The sequence below is a fragment of the Podarcis raffonei genome, chromosome 3 (genome assembly GCF_027172205.1).
Source record: "Podarcis raffonei isolate rPodRaf1 chromosome 3, rPodRaf1.pri, whole genome shotgun sequence".
Lineage (NCBI taxonomy): Eukaryota > Metazoa > Chordata > Lepidosauria > Squamata > Lacertidae > Podarcis > Podarcis raffonei.
In genome coordinates, this window is record NC_070604.1 from 61,815,180 (window position 1) to 61,840,443 (window position 25,264).

At 38.9% G+C, this 25,264-nt stretch overlaps 1 protein-coding gene across 17 annotated transcripts in view; it reads left to right on the forward strand.

The window, feature by feature from the left end:
* EYA4 (EYA transcriptional coactivator and phosphatase 4) overlaps nucleotides 1-25,264 on the forward strand; it is a 108,354-nt gene that overhangs the window by 58,607 nt on the left and 24,483 nt on the right. For 6 of the 17 annotated variants that reach the window (XM_053381944.1, XM_053381943.1, XM_053381942.1 and 3 more), the window contains 8 exons: nucleotides 4,542-4,666; nucleotides 7,107-7,175; nucleotides 13,777-13,872; nucleotides 18,166-18,232; nucleotides 20,145-20,287; nucleotides 20,402-20,545; nucleotides 21,964-22,043; nucleotides 22,211-22,394. In XM_053381944.1, the coding sequence (XP_053237919.1) occupies nucleotides 4,542-4,666; nucleotides 7,107-7,175; nucleotides 13,777-13,872; nucleotides 18,166-18,232; nucleotides 20,145-20,287; nucleotides 20,402-20,545; nucleotides 21,964-22,043; nucleotides 22,211-22,394 (908 nt within the window). Of the gene's footprint in view, nucleotides 1-4,541; nucleotides 4,667-7,106; nucleotides 7,176-13,776; nucleotides 13,873-15,082; nucleotides 15,217-18,165; nucleotides 18,233-20,144; nucleotides 20,288-20,401; nucleotides 20,546-21,963; nucleotides 22,044-22,210; nucleotides 22,395-25,264 lie in introns of those variants that run through there. The other 11 variants (XM_053381956.1, XM_053381958.1, XM_053381957.1 and 8 more) reach the window with 6 other exon arrangements.

A 25,264-nucleotide genomic window follows, 5' to 3' on the forward strand; every position in this document is an offset into this window, starting at 1 on the left:
TCTAACTGTTGATTTTCAGTGTGTTTGTGTCTGTATTGTTTCTTTGAAAGTGACCAAATATAAGGTTAATTCCCAAAGTAGGGTAAGTTTACCTACTCTTTTAAGGGTAAAATGGATTTGCCTTTCCGCAATCAGTTTTCCACCTTAGGCTTTCAAAGTTCAAATCTGGATTTGGTTATAAGTGAAAATGAGTATGGTGGTCTCAGCCTAGTCCTTAGGGGTTTCTTGTCTGCTGTTCAGAAGAGGCCCAGAACTGGAATTGCAAGGTTGTTGCAGGTCATGATTTAAGGTATATTGGTAGAGTTATGTTAGAAAAGTGTGCACAGCAGTTTAGGAATCTCTGTAGACATGTTTTTCAGCTGAATGCTTTCACGTTCAGAACACTGAAAAAGGCAGTGAGCCAAAAGTATGAATTCTGAGTTTTATTTTTACTGACAATTAAATGTTGGAGCCACTTATTCTTTTGCCTGTATGCTTTGCAGTTCATTGTTGGGTTTGTTTGCCATACAGTTGTAGATTTAACTCTTAAGACAAGTTGATAAGAAAAACAAATTATCCTGTTTAACACATTTCTGGGATTTCAAATCTAGCCCTTTTTGTCCCTTTATTAATTATTTGAGGCAGATTGTGAATAATATTTTAAGTTCTGAATATACATATTAAATTCTTTAAGATGATTAAGTACTTGAAAAATCTTTCTTTTCCTAAAAGGTATATTGCACTTTTTGAAACATAACATTGAATAAACAGCAATATTGATTTTATTGTGATTTTATATTGTGCTACTATCTTCTACTGCATTGTCCTGATAGTTTTAGTGAAGGCCTGCCTAAAATTCTTTTAAATAAGGGTAGGGAACCTCTAGGGATGCGGGTGACGCTGTTGTCTAAACCACTGAGCCTCTTGGGCTTGCCGATCAGAAAGTTGGTGGTTCAAATCCCCGCGACGGGGGGAGCTCCCGTTGCTCGGTCCCAGCTCCTGCCAACCTAGCAGTTCAAAAGCACACCGAAAAAGCAAGTAGATAAATAGGTACCGCTCCGGCAGGAAGGTAAACGGTGTTTCAGTGCACTGCTGTGGTTTCAGTGTTCCGTTGCGCCAGAAGCGGCTTAGTCATGCTGGCTACATGACCCGGAAAAACTGTCTGTGGACAAACGCCAGCTCCCTCGGCCTGTAAAGCAAGATGAGTGCCGCAACCCCAGAGTCATTTGCGACTGGACTTAACTGTCAGGGGTCCTTTACCTTTACCTTTAGGGAACCTCTGGGCCACCATTCCCATTCTGTCTGACCATTGGCACTTTGGCATCCTGGGAAGTAGGAGTTGTTAATGACGAGGGGAGCTTTGTGCACCTGGCCTGCTGCCACTTGCCAAGCTGGGCAGGAGCAGAGAGGTGCTGTGTGGACTAGTTGGCAGAAGCACCAGACTAGCTCTGTTGATGTGCCCACACAGCACTGACCTCCTCACTGCCTTGCCCCTCGCTCCTTCTCTTGGTAAGTGAGAACAACTTCACTGCTGGGAGGCCATGTGTGTGACATCACCTCTCACCAGCTGCTCTCACAGGGAAGGAGAAATGCATAATGGCAGAGTTCCCATCTCTGGGAACACAGCTTAATTCTTTCTCACTCCTTAGATGAAACACACAGATGATAGGTAGAAAAGAAGAATACAGAGCTGAAAAGCACCTGCATAGTAGTTAAAAGGGACTCATTTGAACGTCTCCTACCTTCCACGCTAGTCTAGCAACAAATAATAGTTTTAAGGAATTTAAAAGGATGGTATAATAAACTCACCATTATTCACAATATACACACTGTACTTTTTTTGTTTTTGTTTTTGTCATCTCTGGTCAAATAGGCTTTGCAAGTTTTAGACGTATGACTAAAGCCTTCATGAACTGTGAACAAAATAATGATATGAGTATACATGTATGTAATGGGCAAAAATGGCTTAGCTCCAAAAAGTGTGGAACTCACTTTGTCCAATCCATCCTATAAGGGGCATCCTCAGCTGCCTACTGCAGTGGAATGAGATGTGGCACAGGGTGCAGCAGCAGGAGGGCGAAATGAAAAGAATTTTGAGAGGTGGTTGTGTGTGGGCTTTTGTGTGGTATGTTTCATTCATGTTCTTACCACATATTGTAGAAAGCCAGAAAAATGCATTGGGCTACACATAATACACCTTAGTTGCATTATTCAGGATGACTAGAAATAGGCTGTTGATATAAAAAAAATTCCTTCCAGTAGCACCTTAGAGACCAACTAAGTTTGTTATTGGTATGAGCTTTCGTGTTGATGCACACTTCTTCAGATACAGTTGATATAGTTCTTCTGTTGATATAGTTGGTCTTGTGCTAATAGTGTAAGGAAAAAATATTTGGGGGGAGAGAGATTCAGAGAATGGAGAATCCTCTCTGATGAGGGATTGAAAGAGTCTGTCTTTGATGCAGAGGAATGTGTTTCACTAGAATAATATTGATTATAAATTCAAAAATAGTGGTTGCTCTATGAGCTTTCCTGTTGCATATGGTCATGTTTACAAATTTAGTTTCTCAATAACACATACATTAATTTGTTGCCTTGTGTGCTTATACCTTGATGTCTAATTGTAGGGAAGTTGAGCGATGTGCTTGTATTTATATAACCTGTACCCCAATTATACGCTATCCTCTGTTTCTTTAGTAAGCTGCCTTATAATTTCTCGAATCCAGGAGCAGCTGGCAGTGAGGATTGGCAGTGCACACCTGGCTTCCCAGCTGACGTTTGCCAAAGTTTTATACCATGTATTTCACATATTTAGGAGCTATATTAGTCTTCTTAGTTATACACTTAGTGGCTTGCCCACTTAATCATGAATGCTGATTAATCATCACTTAAAAGAAAGACAGGTAGAAATGCAAGTTCTTGCTGGGGAGGGCAGACAGGCAAAAAAAGAGGCAGTTCTGGTTTTGACAAGAGGAAGGAAAGTAGGTTCGATTTTTTTGGAGCTAGCTGGTAATGAAAACCCTTTTTGGGACTGAAGCAGTTTTAAGTATTTGTACTTCCTGTGAGTGTGCCTGCTTCACTCAGCTAAATTTATAAACATAATCTATTATGAAAACATAAATCTGCAGTAGTATGTCCTCACAATAAAACTGACCCTGTGATAGCTACTCCTAGAACTTCCAGTAGCTTCTATTTGAGGAGTGTGAAACAATGTATTGTATACCTCCGGAAAAAGTAGAAAATAATACAATACTTATAGAATCTTTGGATCAATAGACAGAAGAGTTGGCATAAGTATTGGGCAGGTAGGAAACAGAAGTCTTTTTCATTTAGTGTTCCTCTGCTCCAAAAAGGCCTGCATTTGGAATTGGAACCAAATTGTACCTGTCTTGGCAAACAAGTTTCCAAATGTTTGTTTGCTGTCACTGCCACAAGAGCAATCTTAAGTGTCTCCTTCCCCCACTCCAGAAATAATCCAAGTTGCTTAGAGCCCCCCAAAACACCCTGTTCTCAAATGAAGGAACAGTTCAGGGGGGATCATTCCAGCCTTCTTATGAAAAGTTTAATTGCCTGTGCAAATTGATCAGGAAGGTTGCCAAGCAAGTGTTACCTTTGGGTGATTTCCATTAGTGTGGGTGACAAAGCAGAAAAGGTCCACCTGTATCAATTTTCATGTAGGTAAATGATGGAGTTCTATATTAGAGAAGGTGCTCCTTCAGTACACCAGACACAGTACATTTAGGACTTTAAACACTTTAATTTGGGCTGAGAAATGCATTGGCAGCCAGTACAGTTGACCTAAAATAGATGTAATATGACCCCTATATCCTCTCCTAAGCTGTAGAGAACAGCACTAGCTGCAGTCTTTGGGTTATCTGCATAGGACATATTGGAGTACTAGTGCATGGGTGACAGGGACCAGATTGATCTCAGAGAGAAAAGGTTGCAGCCATGATAACTGAGGCAGCTAGGAAAAGTTGTCTGCTTCAGTGCAAAACACCAGCAGCCGGGCCATTAAAAAACCATATATATGAATCCTGAATATGCACCTTACTGTTAATTTACACACTTTACTACTAATTTTAGATACTTTATGCCAAGGCACATCCATATCCAGTGAATGTACTTTTCTTTAAACGGTATCAGCAAGTGCACCTCAGCACTCCTTGTAGATCCTCAGTGGATCATAGGGTTCCACCTTTAGCTTGCATGCCTTATTAGTTACAGAGTATGACTTAGCAGGCCTTGTGGAGTTTCAGGGGATGCTGGGTAATATGTTTTGAATTGCCCACAGTGGCCATTGCCAACAGGAGAGCATGATTTGGGTTGAGTGCTCCTGTTTTCCTCCTCGGCCTGCCAGTTCTCCACTGATTTCTCTCCAAAACAGTGTTGGGTATGAGGCTGATTTTAAGATACTGCTTGCTGTTTTTCCAGCATTTAATTATCAGGGAAAGTGTTTATTTTCAGTGTGTATGTAGTTACTATGGCCTCAAAATGGCTTCTCTGCACACTTCCATTATGTAAATAGTATAGTAATAGTATTACTTTTCTCTCTCTAATAGATCTATGGAAATGCAGGATCTAGCAAGCCCTCATAATCTTGTGGGAAGCAGTGAAACACCTGGTAGTTCTAAACTGGACAAATCTAATCTTAGCAGCACATCTGTTACAACAAATGGAACAGGCGGTGAGTGAACACCTACCTCTTTCAGTTTAAAAACAAAAAGTGCTCTGACATCTTTAGAGACAAACTGGTATATGGTGGCAATACATCACATTAATGAAGAAGTTGAAAGAAAGATATATACCATGGATGATAGCGTAAGGTAATCAGTTGTGTATTAGGTACAGTCCTCTAATATAAAATTTTATAATTAATGCCCTATTCTTTCCCATACTTGTGTTGTTTCCTACCAGCCATGTCTCTTCTGTCTCCAGTATATCTCCATTAATCTCTACCTGTCTTAATGTTAGTCATCCTTCCACCTTCCAACTATTTTTCTTGCATTGCAATTTGGCCTGCACTTTAAGCTTGCTGAGGCTATTTGTACCAGCATCTTCCTGCATCTCGTTATCCAAACACCCAGCCTGGTGTTTGCTTTTAATCTTCTTATTTTAAAAATACCGAGCCTATTCTGTTCATCCAAACAAGACGTGAGTGATCCTTTCGATCAGGTGCTGACATTCATAAGACAATTTTAGTGAGAGTCTGCAGCATTTGAGTAAATTTTAAAAGTTCATTATACTTCTAGGGTGTGGAAAGAGCGAATTTGGATCATTTTCATATTTCTAAAAGTAAATTACCTTTCAGAAAAAAGATGTGTACAAGAGGTTGAAACCAGACTTAATCATATTTAGCGTAGACCAACTGAAATCAGTGATGGGTCAAAAGCAGCATGACTAATTCTGGATTAAACCCAACATCAATATGTTTAATCAAAGTTTATTTTGCTTTTAAGGATTTTATGTTGTATGCCAAAGTCAACTAGTGAGTTTCTAAGGTGTCACAGCACTTTTTGTGGTCTCACTGACAGACTATAGCCTGACCCACATGTTATACTGCTGCTTGTTGCAGCAGCCTCAGTGTGGTGTCTTATCCACTTAGTAGTTGTAACATATCTTGCTAGTTTCCTTATGATACTTCTAACTGCCATGGGGATTTTTATGCTGTTGTAGTATGCTGTTGTAGCTTGTTCAGTAACTTGGCAGTGGTTCACAATGGCATAAATTCTGCATGGCAAGCAGAAGACTCATATAAGCAAAGGCATCACACATTACAGGAAGGGTAAGAGTAAGGCAGAGGCTTTTTTCAGTGTGTGTGTGTGTGTGTGTGTGTGTGTGTGTTTTGCTTAACAAAAATGTTCTTAAATCTGTTTAATTTTAGTTGGCTCATAAAATTGTTGTGCTAGCCTGCAAGTCCACATATTTGCTACAGTATTTTAACTCACAGATTATCAAAGCATAACTCAGCCAGATATCTGAGCGATACCTTTACATTTTGTGCATTCATTTCCATTTACCTTTATTAAAAGGAAAATTAAACCAAAGGAGAAAATATATAAAGTACTGAGCTTAGCGTCCACTTCATCCTATTTGACACAAGCGAGTCACCTGTTGTATCAGCGTTCCTGGGTGCATTTTAAATGAACCAAGTTGCTTTTTTACTAACTCATGCTTTAGATTTTTCTAGCCCAGTGTTCGACTGTAACACAATGACGCTCCAGGTTCCTCTACGGTGGAGGTCTTTCTCAATCTTTCTGCAGGCAAAGCATGTGAAGTACTACTGAGATTTGGGCTCTCCCTTGTTGGACGTATATCAATGAGTAAAAGAACCAGGGCATACAGGACTTGATCAGAACATTTTTTAAACTGGTCAGACTTGCTTGGTTTTGGAATTTAAAAACAAAATTAGTTGTAAATGATGTAATACTATATTTGCCTTATACAACAGTGAATTTCATGCCTTTGTCAGGTTGTATAGCTTAAGAAAAAAAAACACCATTTGTGAGTGTATGGCATGAGCCGTTATCAAGAGGCACTAAAATTGAAACAGCTGGTGGTTTGCTTGTGCATGTGTATGAGTGAGAGAGAGAGTGAGAGAGAAATAGAGATGGATTTTTTGAAGATTCTATGATTCAATATCAAGTGGACTAAGGGTGAGTATTCACATGGGTTTGTTTGGATGCAGACTTTGTCATGCTTAGTTGGCCAGCTAAAATAAATGGCACTTAGTTAATAGACTACTTCAAGCATGACAAAATCTGGATTCAATCAGTACATTTTTATATGTATAATGCTCCCTATCATACAAATGTGTGTCCAAATGGGATAATACACTTACACCTGTGTCCTGATAGTATTATAATGGAATCTGATGTATGTGTGAGGCTTTTTCTGATTTGGTATCCAGAGACATGTTACTGAAAACAGGAATATTTATTCTATGTGTCTTTGTGACAGAAGCACCACACAAACAAGTACTATATGTGATAATTCACCCCAGTAGTCCTCCTTAAAAATGGTCCAGAGAATTTCCTTTCCTATTTTTTTTCTTATTTTGAAAATTGTTGTTGTATGTTAAGCAGATATTCAGAAAATGAACCACTATATACCATTCCAATTCTCAGGAGACAACATGACTGTTTTAAACACTGCAGACTGGTTACTGAGTTGCAGCACTCCCTCTAGTGCAACAAGTATGAGTAATCCTGGTATATTGCATGTGTGTGACTGGCTTCTTGATTGCTGTGTTGAATCTATGATATTTTGCTTTATTCTTTTTGATTTGACATTGCACAGCTTTCTTGTCGGAACCCTTTAAATATTGAGCGAAACACAGAGATTGTAATGTTTTACAATAACAAAGTATTTCTAATGTATTCTATATCTATCTACCTATCTGTCTATCTATGCCCATAGAAAAATCAAGTCAGTGTGCCCATAGAAATATCAGATCACTTGGTTTCTTATAAACATTGATATTTACTAAATCATTGTCAATGTGCCATATATTCTTAGAAAGAATCTATAAACTCTTTTCTGGCTTATTCAAGTTTATATTTGTAGCAAAGTTCAGATATTTCTCCAGCAGAGGGAGAAATCCTGCAGCAGATATTTCTCTGGCAGCAAGGGGAATAGATTGCTTGTAGTTCCTAGTTATATTGCTAATTTTCCGCGTGCCATACAAAGAGCTGTGTTCCAACATGTTATAATCTCCCAGCATCCTCTGACCAGCTATGTTAAGGGGAAATTATATTTTTCTGCGGAATTCACATAACATTCCCAACATTCCTTGCTTACCCCTTCTATTCTCTTCTGGTTGCATCTCGGTTTCTGCGTCTTCTGAACCTCATTGTTTTGCAAACTGTAGTGGCGCACTGTGATAGGTTGAACTTTGGTGACTGGTGGGTTGGCTTATTCTGCCTTTCAGCAGGATAGAGTTGGGTAAAGACTCTCCTCCCTGAAAGAGAGGGGAGTGGTTGTGGGCGGGAGCCCGAGCACCGCCCAGCAGGGGGCGTTGCCCCCTGCCTCCAGCTCACCTGGCTGGCGCTCACGCCCCCCCGATGGCCACCCAACCAGGTGCCGTGGAGGGGGCGTGTTCAGCAGCCTTTTGCTGCAGTGCCAGCCTCTCCCTGGCCTCATTCCTCATCGTCGTCCCATCGCAAGTCACCCACCCTCCACTCCCTTTTAGTTAGGGCTTAGGTCATTGGCCTTGCTATGGACCTTAGGTTGGTCGCCCTGGTTGCCCGGGGGGCCTGGTAGGAGTTTTTCCATTTGGCATTAGGCTTTTTGGTTTTTTCGCCTACCTCGTAGCAATCATCACAACTTTTGTGGTATTGGTGGGTAGGTTAGGCATTGGAATAATGTGTTGTGTGTCGAAGTGCTAGGTGTGGCCATTGCCTATGCCTTCAATTTTTAGGGGTATTCCGTTAAAGGAATCTGGCGGTCGTGTATTCTGTCCGATGCCTGCTTGGCGGGAGGCCATGGCACGACCCTCGGTGACAGCAGGGGTGAGCCTATAGTTGGATTAGCATCAACAGGCTCCACCTACTGGTGAATAAACCCACTTGTTTCGATCCAATGCCTAAGCCAATACCTTTTCATTGCTGTAATCAATAAAGTTGTGGCCTTTTCTAGCCCATCAACCTTATATCACTTGTCCTTGTGTCTTCATTTCACTTCGCGGGGGTCGGGTCCTCGAACCACAATTATTTTTGTTGTATATACTCCCCGCTTTCAAATTTGTAGTGAGCATCTCATGTTTCTTTTTAAAAAGCAAACAGGATTTCCCTTGACAGCAAGATTATTACAACACCTCACTCCTCATTAGGTTTCTGTGCAGTTTCTCAAACTATTGATGCAGTTTTCAAAATACTCCCATTGTAGCAATATAGGAAAAGTTGTTCCCCTTGTTTTTGTTGTTTAATCTGCACAAAATGTATTCCAAATTACAAGTATTTTAAGTGTTTCAGGAATTTTTAGGGTGGATAAACCATGATGTAATTAAAGTATTTAGGCTCTTCCTCCCTTTCTCTTCCTTCCCTTTTTCTGATGTATTTCATTAAGATTCTAATTTTATTTAACTAATATTCAGCTGTCAAAATGTGGAACATAAATTTTGTAGACAGAGAAGTAGAATTGGCAGTCTACTCATATCTGACACAGACTATGATTTAGTGCAGCTTGCACAAGTTTTGAGTTCATGTGTTCTCCCTGCTTTTCTCTTTCTTTTGGTATGACTATGAGGAGGAGATTGTTTCTGTTTTCAAATAATTGGAATTTATTGTTATGTCTGAACCTGAACCTGTAGTTAATCTTAACTATGGTATAGGGAAACCGACCAAGATTATAAACCACAATTGGAATTGGTTTGTTTCCCTAAACCATAGTTAAGAGTAACAATTCGTCCAGGTTAGAATATAAAAATATGCTGCTATTAGTTAAAAATAGAAGCAGAAGCTTACAATCTCTTCTTCTTGGCTGTGATGAAGATGTAGAAGGGAGAGAGAAGCTGATGAAACCAGGGTTCATGCATGCAACACTAAAACATGGTTTAGGCACTGCATTTGAATGCATCCATGTATAGCTTTCCTAGAACCATAGAATTGTAGAGTTGAAAGGGATTCTGAGGGTCATCTAGTCCAACCCCCTGAGATGCAGGAATCTCAATTAAAGCATCCACGACAGATGTCCATCCAACATATGTTTAAAACATCCAAGGAAGGAGAGTTTCACTGTGGATCAGCTCTTCATGTCAGAAAGTTCACCCTGATGTTTAGTCTGAATCTCCTTTCATGTAACTTGAATCCATTGGTTTGAGTCCTAGCCTCCAGAGCAGGAGAAAACAAGCTTGCTCTATCTTACATGTGACAGCTCTTTAGATATTTGAAGATGTCTCTCATATCTCCTCTCACTCTCCTCTTTTCGAGGCTAACTTATCCAACTCCCTAAACCATTAGTTGCCCTCCTCTTCACATGTTCCAGCTTGTCAATATCCTTCTTAAATAGTGGTGCCCAGAAATGGACACAGTACTCTAGGTGTGGTCTGACCAAGGCAGAATAGAGCAATATTACTTCCTTTGATCTGGACACTATACTTCTGTTGATGCAGCCTAAAATAGCATTAGCTTTTTTTTGCTGTTGCATCACACAGTTGTCTCATATGAATCTTGTGTTCTGCTAAGACCCCTAGTTCCCTTTTCCATATACTACTGGCAAGCTAGGTGTACCCCATCTTATATTTGTGCAGCTGGTTCTTCCTGCCTAAGTATAGAATCTTACATTTATCCCCATTGAAATTCATTTTGTTAGTTTTGGCTAAATTCTCCAATCTGTTAAGATCATCTTGAATCCTGATTCTGTCTTCAGTGGCATTGGCTACCCCTCCCAGTTTGGTGTAATCTGCAAATTTGATAAGCATCTCCTCAGTACCTTCAGCCAAGTCTTTTATAAAGATGTTGAACAACACCAGGCCCAAAACAGACTCCTGCAGCACCCCACTTGTCACTTTTTCCCCAGGATGACAAGGAACCATGAGCATTCTTTAGGTTTGGTCAGCCAACTAGCTACAAATCCACCTAATAGTTACCACGTCCAGCCCACATTTTACCAACTTCTCTGCCAGAATATCATGGGACTTGGTCAAAAGCCTTACTGAAATCAAGATATAGTGGTACCTCGGTTTATGAACTTAAACCATTCCGGAAGTCCATTCTTAATCCAAAACCATTCTTAAACTGAGGCGTGCTTTCCCTAATGAGGCCTCCCACCACCAGTGCCCTTCCACCATTCGGATTCCGTTTTTAGACCGAGGTAAAGTTCTCAACCAAGACACTATTTCTGGTTTTGTGGAGTTTGTAAACCAAATCGTTCTTAAGCTGGACTGTTCTTAAACCAAGGTACCACTGTACACTGCATTCACAGCATTCCCTTTTTGTTACTTCTCATGCTTAACTTCTCATGCTTAAGTTCAAACAAATTTTACTGATGAATTTTTTTTGTAGATGTGAAGCAAGTGAGTTCTCAGAAGCAAACTTTAAAACAGTTTGGTTAGCATTTCAGTGCAAACCTATGTAATTCACACTTTTGCAACCAATGTGCTTACTGAAACATAGCTGGCCTTCAAAAATCTCATGACTTTGTGATGCAATCTTTCACCAAAAAATGTGTACCAAAATCTGCACATTGCATAAGAGGGAGTCAATTGCAATTGTTTTAAGTAATGAAATGAGTAGTTTAGATTTAAAAATACATACAAACGTGCATGCTTAGGATAAATATGTATGACTTCTAAAACATGCAGACTTTTAAAAAATTAAACCCCAAACACATACAGAAATCAGGTAAATGGAATTGAAGATTGGAAGAAGTACTAGCTGACCATTGTAAACTTATTTAAATAATGTATACTTGCATAAGGTTTATAAAATACACAGATCATGTGAGGACCAATCCAGTTCAAAAGGTAAAGTTCATATATTTTGAATTAATAGATTTATTTCCAGCCTTACCCATGTGAGTTGAATAACTAATGTTCCCTTATCTCACATGCTGCTATTTTGAAGTAGATTTGACTAACAACCCTGTGGTAAAGAACAGACGAAAAAGTATCCAGATGTGATTGTCTGGATTTAATAGCCCTGAGAGACAGCAACTTGCCCTATATCATCCTCTGATCTTCATTGATTGAGCATAGATTTGAGCCTAGTCTTCCATCTCCAACCCCAACCACTGCAATAGCCTGTTTATCTATGCATGGCATGCTTGTTTTGTTGAATCCGTACCCTGATCTTTGAGTTGCAAAACATAATACCTGGATTTATCTTCCCAATCCCCTTTTTATAGGAAGGAAACTTGACACTTCACAGTGTGAAGAATCTGGCAATTGTAGGAAGCAATTTATTCTCCTTTCATGGCTGCCTGCTGGCTGTGAGACAGAGCCTTGTAACTAATGTTCTATCTTTCTAATGGTCTCCGTTGCTTATTTTTTTATAAATACACTAACTTCAATCATAGCATTACTTTTCCTCTGTTTCACAGCCTGCAATAAAAACTGAAAGATATAAACCAACCACAGGCCTTTTGAGAGTTTTCAAAAATGATATGTTTTTCTTAGTGCACTTCACTTGTGCTAACATAAATCCAGCAACAGTATTGCAACTGCATGTTCCTATATAATAGAAATGGGCTGGGGGGGGGATAAGTCTTACAGGGGATATGGAGAAATAACAATTTATTCCTATTGCTTTAAATATATATATATCAGAGCAATAGGTTCCCATGATCTGGAGAGGAAGAATGCAAAGTGTTCAAATAACTAAATAAGAGAAGGTCCACAAATAAGTGTTGCATTTGGCAGGGAGTTGGGGATAGCCCTATGGGTCTTTTTTATAGGTGTATGTGCTCTCATGCTAGTGTAAAACTTTGGTAAGTCACTTAACCTCTAAAGAAAATACTTTAAAAAACTAAAACGTTTCAAAATGTCATGGCAGTGTAGGAGGCCACCACTTACCAAAGGCACAGAGATTGATGTCATCCATTTACACCTTGCCTCATTCTGCATTTGGGCAGCAATCACCATAAAATCAATCAATTGGGTTTAATTCAATGGTGTCTGTCCACTAGTGGGACGACTCTGTTGGCAGAATAGATTTCCTGTGGCTGCTGCCTGCCATGCTGCCCAAAATCTGTTCTGGAAGGTTGAGAGACCTTTCACAGCAGATTGTGGGGTGGGGTGAGGTTGGATGCAGTAAAGAACAGGGAAAGAAGTCCCATCACTCAAGCAGAAATCTTTTCACACAACATTGGATGTCATCCTCTGAGTCTTAATAACAGCACAATCTTACACATGTCTGATAATAAGGAAGCCTATTGACTTACTCCCAAGTAACAGCATATAGGATTGTAGCCTGAATAGTTAAAAATAAAGCAGATAATTTGTTTGCTTTAGAAAGCATATTTTTAAAAAATTTAATGTGTACTCTTAAAAGATCAAAACTGCTGTACAGAGAGATAATGAAACATACCATAAAACTATAAGTAATATAAAGCAATACAGCTGGAAACACATTTTTAAACTACATCAAAATGTCACAGGCATCATCCAGTAGGTTTCCATGATGATTTGATAGGCAAGCAGCAATCACAATTGAAATTCCACAGAAATATGCATGTTGAGAGAAAGCATTTGGATCTTGCACAACAAATGGATAATGATCATGTATTTATTGCACAAAAGATAGTTTGAAAAGATCCTATCTCATTATATTAGAATGATCTTTGGAAGATATGTTTAGAAAAACCATGGTTCCTGAGGGCCTACTTTCTCCTCTTGGTAAGAATAGATCTGCTGATGTGCCAGTATATTTATTCAGAGAAATTTGAAAAGACACTAAATAAAGAGCTGGGACCTGCGGGTATAGGGCAGAATATAAATTCAATAAATAATATTAAAAAAATAATAAGAATGCAATAATATTGTTTTACTTGCCCAAAATATTTATGTTTGCTTTTTATCCATGGTCCTTCATGGGTGGAATCTAGACTGGATTTATATTAAAGCATATATGGATAAATATTGGCTTTTCCTCCTTTTTCTTTTTGAAAAAGAGAGCAAGTGCATGGTTTTTTAAAGCTACAGTTGTGTTGTAGTAGATTATTCTCAGAATCATATTAAACAGTTTCCACATTTGTATATATTTTTTGATCCACTCATGCAGATTTTTGCTATAGTTTGCATGGTAACTTGTGCATAAATTTTTGAAGTAAAATCTCATGTTTGCTTATTTTTCTATGTAGTGTCTCTTCTTGCAGTCAAAACAGAACCTATGAACAGTAGTGAATCAACAGCAACAACAAGTGGAGATGGATCTCTTGACACGTTTACTGGGTCAGGTAAAGGCATAATACACTCATTGTATTGTAAAGTCAGTTTTTGTCAGTTACTCTTATCAAAATTAGGATGCACACTCAAAATTCCTTAATAACAATTAAGTTATCTTTTTACTATCCTGATAAAGTAGTTAAAAGTCATGGTTAGTGGAATAACCAATCTTTGGTTAAAACTTAGGTAGCAGAGTTCAGAGTGCTAATATTGAATGGCCCTGTGTTGGTAGCAGGAGGGCAGTGACTCCTTGAGGATCCCTTATGTACCCTAGTGAGCAAAGAGGGGAGACCATTTGCAGCAGCAGCAACATGCCCATGACAACAGAGAGCAACTGAGACATCTGAATGTCAGACAAGACAAGGAGCTATCTGGAGAGGTGGAGGGATCCAGGCCAGCCTCAAAACCAAAGACCATTTTTAACTCTGCTTCTGTGGGAGAGAGAATTCCTGGGGTTCAAAGAGCCTCCACCCGATGCAAATAATGTGGTTTCAAATAGGCCTGCTGCCCTTCTGGCTCTCAAGGCAGACTAAGGCGATAAGTTCCCATAGAGCCAGACTTTGCCTTCATCTGCTTTCCCTTCTGTCTAAATAGCTGCACTGCATGAGGCCCAGCAAATGCCACTAATGGTCCATAACTCATCAGTGTCTGTTGTTGCCATCTCTGGCAAAATGTAGTACAACAGCATCAAGAAAGAGCTCCTTTCATTCAGTTTTCTAGTAAATAAAACAGTGAGTTAGCTGCAGCTCTCACAGCAACTTCTCAGCACAAAAATGGACACCAAAAAAATGAAACACTGTCCCTGTCTCAAGAGAGAATGGTCAAAATCAGTGGTTCATCTACTAACAAATTCCTCAGAAGACCTGATGGCCCTAGCCAAGATACTGCAGGTGATGGTATCTACCATCCAAGTAACACCATGGGTTAGGTTCCAGACCAGGCCTCTACAGTGAGCACTGTTTCCAAACCAATTCCTCATCACATTCAGTAAACACATGGTTTTTTCCTTCTACATTCTCTTAGTCTTACGGAGTATGGATTCATACGTTTTTGTTGTCCTAGCTTGAATAGGGGTGTAAGTGTGGTATTACATAATTTCCAAATGCTATCTGTGTCTGTTGTGTCTGTCTGTTGTTGTTGTTGTTATTTGTACTGGGCATGGTCACTGGCTATGCTTACATTGTGAGGTAGAGGATCCATTATTAGATCTGCCAGGTAGATCTTGAGGGTGGAATGGATCCTCCCCCTGGAAGAGGAAGCAAAAGACTTGAAAGGTCCTGCCTATCTGGTCCAGTGGGAGGAGTCATTCTATTCGTGAAATGTCCTCCAGTCCTCTCTTCAAACAGAAATTCATGGTAAGGACCAATTTCCAGTTTCTATTATATTGAGATGGAAATTTTAAATTCAGCTAATGAGCTTGTTCCAAAGAATTGCATTAGGGAGCTCAGAGCCCTTCATGTGCCATTGGGATTTTATTTAATTTATTTATTTTTGCTTTGATCAACAGGGTCCCATGCTGTCATGTGAAATAGTGGGGCCATGTTCTTCAAGAATCTCAAGCCCAAAACTCCCTTAAGCACCTAGAACTAGTTGTCCAGTTCTTTGGATCCTGCCCATAGTCTATTTCACAAAATAGTGATGAACTATTCCATGTTTGTGCAATTCTGAAGGCTGTTTGCTAGTACCATTATGACATATTGAAGAAGGGTAAACTTTGAAATACAATTATGATCGATTGGACGAAAGAAATTCCAGAGCTACTTCACGTACTGCTTTAATCTTTTTCAAAAGTGAATGAACAGCAGATGGCCTAATAAAGATACTCTGTATATTTGCCTAGTATGGATTTCTGTGAAGGCATTGGTTCAAAATTTTAGAATACGTATATTTGGAACACATCTGTCTTAGTCAAGACAGATGGTTAGAGGAAAGAAACTTCAAAATGTTTGGATTCAGTCCAGGCTGGGCAGTACTCTTGAAAGATTTTTAATAGGATATGATTGTCATAATTTAAACTTGCCTAGAAATATACAGCTGCTCTTTGTATAGGCACGTAGTTAGTTGATGGCTACTGTACTAGACCACTTGATTTTTTCTGTGTAAAATTAAATAGATGTGCTACATCTATGGGGTGTGTGGAAATAAAGCAAGTCCTGGTGGCAGCCCTTCTATAAATGGAGATAATCAGATGTATTCACCGTGCAATAGTATCAACATAAGCCCAGGTTCCAAAGAAATGTGAAATCAGTTGAACCTAATGGTTTTCTTTTCTTGTTTGTTCTAAACTGACTTTACTTTGGACTACAGTCCTCTGCTTTGTCCTGCATAGCTTTTGAAAATCAGCTAAGTTTGAGAAGTAGATAATGATATATGGCCTGGGGCGCAGCTGTTTAAAAATTCCGCTGCATTAATAAACATCTCTTGTGCGAGCTTTGTATTATGACCCTATTTATCTAGCCTCCCCCCCCCCCAATTTTTTAAAATCAAATCAAAACTTCTTTCACATGAACAGTTGCCCCAAAGTTATTGCTATGCATCTAGAACTGTGCTGGCATCCCCGTTCACACAGACTTCCTTCCCATGTAAGCAAGTTTCCTCGTTCACTGTGGTGGAGATGGCAGTTCCATTCATCATTTAGCATTGCATGCATAACATGGCTTCCCATCCTCTCCTTATTGAATCCCTTGGAAGCACAGAATCTACTATGGGCATGGAGTCTCTACACTAGAATGACTGGCCCAGTTTGGTAAACAATTGCAACTCAGTCCATGGAGGGAAATAAATTAATGCCACTGGTTCTGCTGTGCCAAGTGTACAAAACCATGCTTTATGTGTAGGTGTGGTATGGTTTAAGTTCACATGGTAATGTAGTAAGACATGAAGCCAAACCTAACCCCAGACATCTCCAGAGTTTGTCACAATAGCATGGACAATAGACTTCTATTGTTCCTACAGTTTCGTATAAGGATTTATATTTTTATTAGAAAATGCTAGTTTCATGAAGTATTTGCCAATATTGCAAATTGTGTGCCTAGGCACAGGGAGCTTGTGGCTGGTTGGGGCTCAGAATAGGAAGATGAATAGAGAGACAGGACAAAATATTGGGTTCAAATAGGCCACAACTTTATTGCTTACAGGTGTAAGTAGGCTTTGGTGCAGACAATGGGTATGTATCCTCAATCAAGCAACCAACCAACTGCAGGTTGATTATTGGCTGCGTCGACCCTAGGTTAAGGGTCATCCTATGAATACAGTGAGGGAGTATTTCCATAGCTAAGTGTCATGCCTGGCCTGCATGCTCACCTTCGGGCAGCACCAAAGTCTGTTGCATAGGGTGTGAGTGTGGGGAATCCAACTCCAACTGAGCTGGCTGGAAGAGATGCATGCAGCTTGACTAAATACCCAGCAAACGGACCTGGCTGAAGTCCAGAGGCTTCTATGGTTCACTGCACAGGCCATGGTTGGTTCATTCAAATAGGCAGGCACCCAACAGCCTGCGTGACTGGGAAGAAGGGTAACATCCTCCAATAGTCGCACAAGCAGGAAGGAGGGATCCAGGCTGGTCCACAGCTGTGCTGAACGCAATTGCTGTGTGCCACCATTTGACAGCTGTCACACTTATTCATTTGTGGCCTACAAGAGGAAAAAGCCAGCTTTTTAAAAATGTCTGTGTGTAGTTGCCTCTTAATTCTGCTCACCACAATTGACTAGGCAAGTGGTTATTTTTAAGTCTCACTTGTGTTTTGAATACTGTAATATGTTACTTTAAAACTTGTATTACTTGAGAAACTTTGTTGCATCTGAAACAAACACATTGTGTTTTGAAGTCCCCATCAGTAAACATAACAAGTATACCATACCCTTGTTAGGCCACCTTGCGAGGCTGGTGGGCTGCATTTGTGGGTCACCAGTTGTGCAGGAGTGATGGAACAGAATATTGGACATCATACTCAGTGACTTTTATTCATGCTGGGTTTCTAGCTAAAAATATAGAACATGGGTGTTTAAATGTTGTCTGGTTCATAGCAACTTTGATCAGAGCAGTCATACTTTGATTCAACAGTTTTTATATTGTTTGTAAAATACCGTATTTTTCTGTGTATAAGACAATGTTTTTTTGCTATAAAAAATTGGCCTAAAGTTGGGGGTTCTCTTATACGTTGATAGAGAATTCATGGGTTTGGGCTCAGCCTCTGCCGTGGGTGGCTTGGATTTGGGTTCTGGCGTGGGCAGAAAAATATGGTACTTTGTTGGCTCCAAATATTCTCATACATTGAACATTCTGTACTCTTGGTTTTTTGCAGTAATAACAAGTAGTGGCTACAGTCCAAGATCATCACATCAGTATTCGCCTCAGCTATATTCTTCCAAGTTAGTGAGCATGCACCTTCTTACATATTACTGCATATCATTTATTTTAGGTCATTTATTTAAAGAGTATTAAAAGTAACTGTTTTGTTTTATATAAAATGCATTTTATGTAATCTGAGTGGTCATTCAGTTCAATGGATACCAAAGGAATTTTTGTAACTTCTTTAGCAACGGAAATCAAGATATAAGATTCCTCTAAACCAGTGGTGTCCAAACTTTTTTCAAAGAGGGCCAGATTTGATGAAGTGAAGGGCCATGAGGCCAACCAAAGTTGTTAACCATTTTTGAAGATTGAATATGTTGAGCTTTTTTTAGGATTTTACCCCAGGAAATAAACTGCCACAGGGGCCGGATTAAGCTGACCGGTGGGCTCGATTAAGCCCCTGAAACGGACTTTGGACATGCCTGCTTTAAACATATTTTCAATGTATCTCTGCAATGAATAACTATTGCTTGCTTCATAGTGTATAACTGTAAAGTAGGTTTCAACCTATAAGCCACAATTATTTTAGCCCAGAATAATTTTGTAACAGTCAATGTGGCTTTATGGGGCTGTATCAGTAGTGTCCCTTGCTCTGACAGAAGACTTTTTGATATGGCAGAGGCTTCTGTTAATAGAATAGGTAGGCAATTTTCTCTGATTTCCCCTCCTTCCTGCAGCTCTCGCATTCTGTAAAATCTACTTGAGAAGGTTAGCAGACTCATTGGAGCAGACCAGGATCTTAAGGAGGAGAATTGGTGAAAATTGCCTTCCTCTCTGTTCCACTGGCAGAAGCCTCTGCTGGATCAAAAAGTTGTGTCTGTGTGAAAGACACTATCGTGTGCAACCCATAGTAGCTTAAAGTAATAATGATAGTTAATTTTTTATTTGCAGTGTTGGCTTTAGTGTGGAAAAGAACAATTTAACTATGATATGGTAGTCATTACATATAAAGTCATCGCAGTTTAGCTTTATTTTAATAATCTATTACTTAAAGTGTAATGTGTTGCATTTTATGTAGGAAAAACGTATGCCAACAATGTGAGAGTAGTTTAAAAAAGAAAGCTGAAATGAAAAATAAATGAAATTAATAACATATTTAATCATGGATTTTAAAGGGTATGTTTCATTTAAATCAGCTTTTCTGTGTATTCATGTTAATTAAATTTCATTTTAATTATTAACCATTCAGTATAAAGTATGCATTTTGAAATATGTTTGTAATTCCTTTTAAGAAAAAAAAAGTGGGTGGTTTTGTGTAATGTGCATTATTTGTTAAATGCTTCAAGTATTTTCAGTGATGTTTGGATAGTCCCACTCTGTGATGACTTGAACTTGAGGACAGTCTTTTATTACATGCTCACATGTGGTAGACTGATAAGTATAGCAGTTTACTGATCTTGCTGCCACTATTCAGCTATTGCTTATGCCATACCTCTTATCTAGATATATGTTGAGATTGGGAGTGGACTTTGGGTTTATGAGCATCATTTCTGCTATCTTCTCTGTCCCCTCATTCACTGTGCATAAAATAAATGCTCAGACTAGATCCAGTGGTGTGTTTTTTAAAAAGAGACTTTTAAGAAAAAAGGGAATTCAATATTCGTGGTCACATAGAAATCCCACATTTTAATAGACATAGAATCACATGGTTCAGATTTTCACTTTTATTCATGGCTTGGGCTTCCCTGAAATGTACATAGACTTGAAGAGGAAAGTTTAAAGAATGACAGTCTTTCCGTCTTTCTCCCTCAGCTCTGTGTGCTTTTCAAGGTTCATATTGATTCTGCTGGTTCTGACTTTCTTCCAGTTTGCCTTCATGAATAATTGTGAGGAGGAGGAATGAGAATATGTGGGATTGTCTATCTGTTTGAATAAACTTGATATGTATATATTGTCACTTGTGATGATATTTCCCCCCCTGTTCTCTAGGCCCTATCCACATATTCTTTCTACTCCAGCAGCACAGACAATGTCTGCCTATGCCAGTCAGACCCAGTATTCAGGAATGCAGCAGCCAGCAGTGTATACAGCCTATTCACAGACTGGGCAACCTTACAGTTTACCCACTTACGGTATTTGACCTCAAGTTGTACTTTATTTTTATTCCAAGTATTTTTGACATCATGGAACTGCTGTGCTTTCCCCCCCATCTATAAGAATCAGATGAAAATTAATTTCTTATGCAGATTTGGGTGTAATGTTGCCAGGCATCAAGACAGAAAGTGGACTTTCACAAACGCAATCACCCTTGCAGTCCGGGTGCCTTAGTTACAGCCCAGGGTTCTCCACACCACAGCCAGGCCAGACACCATATTCATACCAAATGCCAGGTCAGTCACCTATTGTCCTTCCTTGCTCTTTAGTGTTATCTTTGAACCAATTCAGAATCTATGTATTTCTTACTTATGTGATAAGTATCTTGAGTGAAACTTCATGTCACCTGATAAACTCTTTCGTTACAGTTACGACAGCTGTCTGTTGTTTAAATGAATGATAATCTGAAATTCTGCCAAGATAATTTTGTTGATTATTTTCTAATATTTGTGAATAACAGCCTCATGTACCGTGTTAACAAAGTTACTCATAAATTATCTGATGACAACATTTAATACACTGCTGGGTTACTTTAAAACTGAAAATACCTTCTTGAGAATGATATAGACAACAATCCTAACTAAGCCAGCCGCATGTGAAATGATCCTTTGGGTGTTTGGCATTCATTTCTGAAATTGGGAGATCTCTGACAGGTCATTAAATCATTGAGCATATACATGTTCTAAGCATTTAGATTGTGTTGGATTCTACATTTGGAACAATCATGTTGGCCCTTCTGCCCATCTTGTTTGTTCCTAATTATATTGATAAAGGAAAACGGTGATACCTAGGGTGCAGGAATTCTAAAAATTCTGTTCTGCCCCTGAAATACCTAACAAAATGAAGGGATACAGAAGGACTTTCTGTTCCCTCTGTTCTTTTTAGCACATTAATAAAGTGCATGGGTTGCCAGCTGCAGCCTCTTACAATTGCAATAAAAAAAAAAATCAAGAAGGGAACCGGGAACCTGCTGCAACCAAAGCTGACAGTTATTGGGTAAATGTGTATTAATTGAATGTTTTCTTAGATTTTTATCACATGATAGACCCTTTAGTCCTATGAACTATAAATTTGATCCATTCTTAATTATGCTTAGAGTGGACCCGCTGACATCACCATGACTTCAGTGATAACTAGCTCGTTCTGTTGCTGTCTAAGTAAGAACAAGTCTGAATCAAATTCTATATTCAAGATTAGTGTCGTTATCCCTGCCCCCCCCCCGCAGCCTTCTTTTCCAAGCCATCCACCATATTTCATTAGTGTGTCATTGGAACTGGATGCCAGGCGGGAAAATGGCAGGAAACAGAAGAAAAGAAGCTGTTGAAAGAGAACAAGGACTCACCGATCTACACAGTGAAATTTGAGTGCATAGATTTCTTCATTAGTGCTTCTGTGAAGCTCTATATGGAAACCATAACATAGAATTAAAGCTTTGGCAACTAGATTTTTAAAGCAGAATATGGCATTGTTTATGGTATATAGTTATAAATAATGATCTCTTCAATGAAATATCAGAATAGCTAATATTTGCATATTTCACTTACATATTCTCTATATTTATATATGAAACCTTCAGATTTTTTACTTTTGATTTGTCTGCATTGTGCATAATGTATTACTTAGCTCTTATACAGAATTATTCTTTTAACTCTAGGTTCTAGTTTTACACCATCCTCCACTATTTATGCAAACAATTCAGTCTCAAATTCTACAAACTTCAGTAGTTCACAACAGGTATGATTATTACTATTTCTACAAACTTCAAAATATATTTTATTTGACTTAGCAATTTTAAGTATTTTGAATGGACTGGACAAGAATGTATTTCACATTGCTGTATTTTAGATGGGAATGCTTAGAAAATCTTGCTAGAATTTCAAACATTGTTTCTATCATTCTAGGATTATCCATCATATACAGCTTTTGGCCAAAACCAATATCCACAGTATTATTCAGCATCAACATATGGAACATATATGACCTCAAACAACACTACAGATGGTACCTCTTCTTCATCATCAACGTACCAGCTCCAGGAATCTCTCCCTGGGCTCACTAGTCAACCAGGTACAGATCTTCATCCAGGTGAATGGTTTTTTGTTTCATCCATTTTGAAGTGGTGTTCAGAATTTCAAATATGACATAGGTAAATTTTACTTAGAATCCGTTACTAGTAAGCCATTAAGAGTTTAGAAAAGTAAGTATAGAAATTTGAAAGTAATGATATAAAAATCCTTACTGGAAAGAAAAGGAAATAATCACAAGATCTTAGAGAAATAGCATTTGAGAGCCAAATTACACGTGATGTAACTATGCAGCATTTATTCTGGAGACTAACAATGGGAGTCTAATCCAGAATGTGTTCCTGGTCTTCATTGAAGCCTCATGCCATTTTTTTTTTGCTGAAAATAATCTTCACCTGACTGCTGTTTGTCCTGAAGTTGCTGACTTCAGGAAAGAGCACTTTCAGGGTCAAAAGGTACCCAGGAGAGAGGAAAACAGTGGAGAACCAAATCCCCAAGGAAGGATGTTCTAGATCGGGGCTCCATGGTTGCTATTTCTCCAAAATAAAAGTGGCCAAGTTAAGCATACTTTACAAATGTGTGACTAACCTCACAAACAGATTGTCTCTTGGACCTTGAGTCCTCACACTTGCAGAAACTCATTGCACTGTTACAGTTGCTGCAGTGTATGAACAGCTGCAATATCCTCTTTAGTGGGAAAATGGTGATGATACAGGAAGTAGTCTAAGAAAGGTCCTTAGACTTTTTCTCAGTAGTCACTTCCAACCTACATGAAAATTATTTTAAAGGACTGTCACCATCTCCCTTCATTTATTTATTTATAATCTCAGAAAGGTGGCGGGGAGTGGGACTTGATATTTTGGTATTGGGCTTAACTAACACTATGTTACATGATCCTAGCTGTGGGTTCTTTGTGCTGTTTCCCACCAGCAGTTAATTCCCTGAAACCTTAAACTGGATAACAGTCTAAAAACATGTGGGTGAAAAGTTATAGAAAAAGATATACAAAAACTGTGCCTTAAGGGTAGCTTTATTGGGGTTCAGAGGAACTGGGTCATTAGGACAGTTATAAAAGAAAACATTTTCCTTACTAAAACATGCCCCACCTAGGTAGACAGTAATTTCAGCACTGCGCTTCCAGAGTAGGTCACACAGAGGCCACTTGCTAATCTTCTCATCCTGCCCAGCAAGGGAAGGAATAACCAGAAATGTGAGGTGGACATGCAAGGTGAGGGAGGGGAAGCTCCATTGTACAGATGGAAGTCCTGGTGCTAGCAGAACTGCTTAGTTAGATCCAACCCTATATTTTTAATGTTTTCTTTAAAAATCACCCTCATTGTTCCCATGCTAGCTAAGAAAGACAGCAACATTACAGTGGGGAAACAGACTTCTTAATCACAAAGCTGATCAATTTTATTGTTATCAGTATAAAGCTATAAAGTGTCAGGTTTTGGCATACATAACATTTTAATCCTGTCTAGCTGCCTCACTGAAGCAGTAGAAGATGTCAGTGTTACCCCAGTTTTTCATAATGGATCCGGAAAGGAAATCAAATGCTCCTCACACTCCTCCTGGGGCTGGAAAGGGGTTAGTTTAACCTCCGGTTTGCTAGTAAAACTGAATTACTGTGTCACGAAATGATGCATGTCGAAAAAGTGTGTCACCAACATGAAAAGTCTGGAAAGGTGTGAATTAACCCATAATCTCTAAATTAGTTGAAAGCACTTTTAATATTAGAATTTAAGGTTTCAGTTGTAAAATATATAGAAGAACAAGCATTGATGAAGAAGAATCACCATGGCTTCTGAACTGGAAAGCCTTCTTTTTTCTTTGAGGATGTCAACAAATACGGTATATAGATTGGGGATGATCCAACAGCATGTATATACTTAAGCTGCAATTCCATGCATGCCGTCAGTAAGACCCACTAAATGCAGTGGAACTTTTTATCAAATAAGCATACATAGCCTTTCACCGAAAGCTCCCAAGTAGACTTAAAATCAATTATTGGGGGTTTTTTTGTTTTTGTTTTTGTTTTTTTTGCTAGAGTTTAGTTCTCCTGATTTAGACAACACTTTCAGTTTTAAAATGCTTCTTGCCTTTTGTAGGCTTTTGTCAAATATGCTCGCTCCTTCTTGGACTTGTGTCTTTCCTGCTACATTCCATTCCTGTTATATTTCCAGTTGCTCATTATTTCAACATTTTCTCGCTTGGCTACCTCCTTGATTTCTTTCTTCATCTCAAAATCACCCTCAGAGTTTTGGTGAAAGATGATGATATGTTCCCAGTACTAAATTGCATTTTGGGTTTGGCATTTCAACCCACATTGTTTCTGTAAATAAGTATATCCCTTGGAACTTTCCTAGTATGTTGGACTCTTGTCCTTTATGTATAGAACAACACATACTCAATACACCTTTCCCACTTCTTTGTATAGATTTTATATCCTTGGACTGACATGCCCACTTTTTCAGCATTGCCTTTGAACAGCACTCTACCTTAGTTTGGAAACTTCTGTATTGCTATGTAAAACCTATATATAGCAACCATCTCATGTGTCATTTCTCATAAGAAACTTTGTTTTCTTTAAATGTCTGTCCTTTTTTTCTATAGGCTCATTGCTAAGTTATGTCTGATCTCTTCTTCAACGATCTGAAACATTTACACTATCTTCCCTAAGGCAGTAACTACCCCAAATCAGATATTCCCAAGATCCTATCAGCTTTGACTCAGAAAGCATTTAAAAACTCTTCACAAATTTCTTGAAGTTCAATGACAATATTCTGCTTCCAGTTTTGGTTGCAGATTCAATGGAATCAGTCTCTTTTGTACAAGTTCTGCTTGTTTGAAAACGTTCTCCAATGCCTAAGAAAAGGAAACACTTTGTTCCAACACTGCAGTCGTATTTATGCACGGAGATTCCTCAGCGCT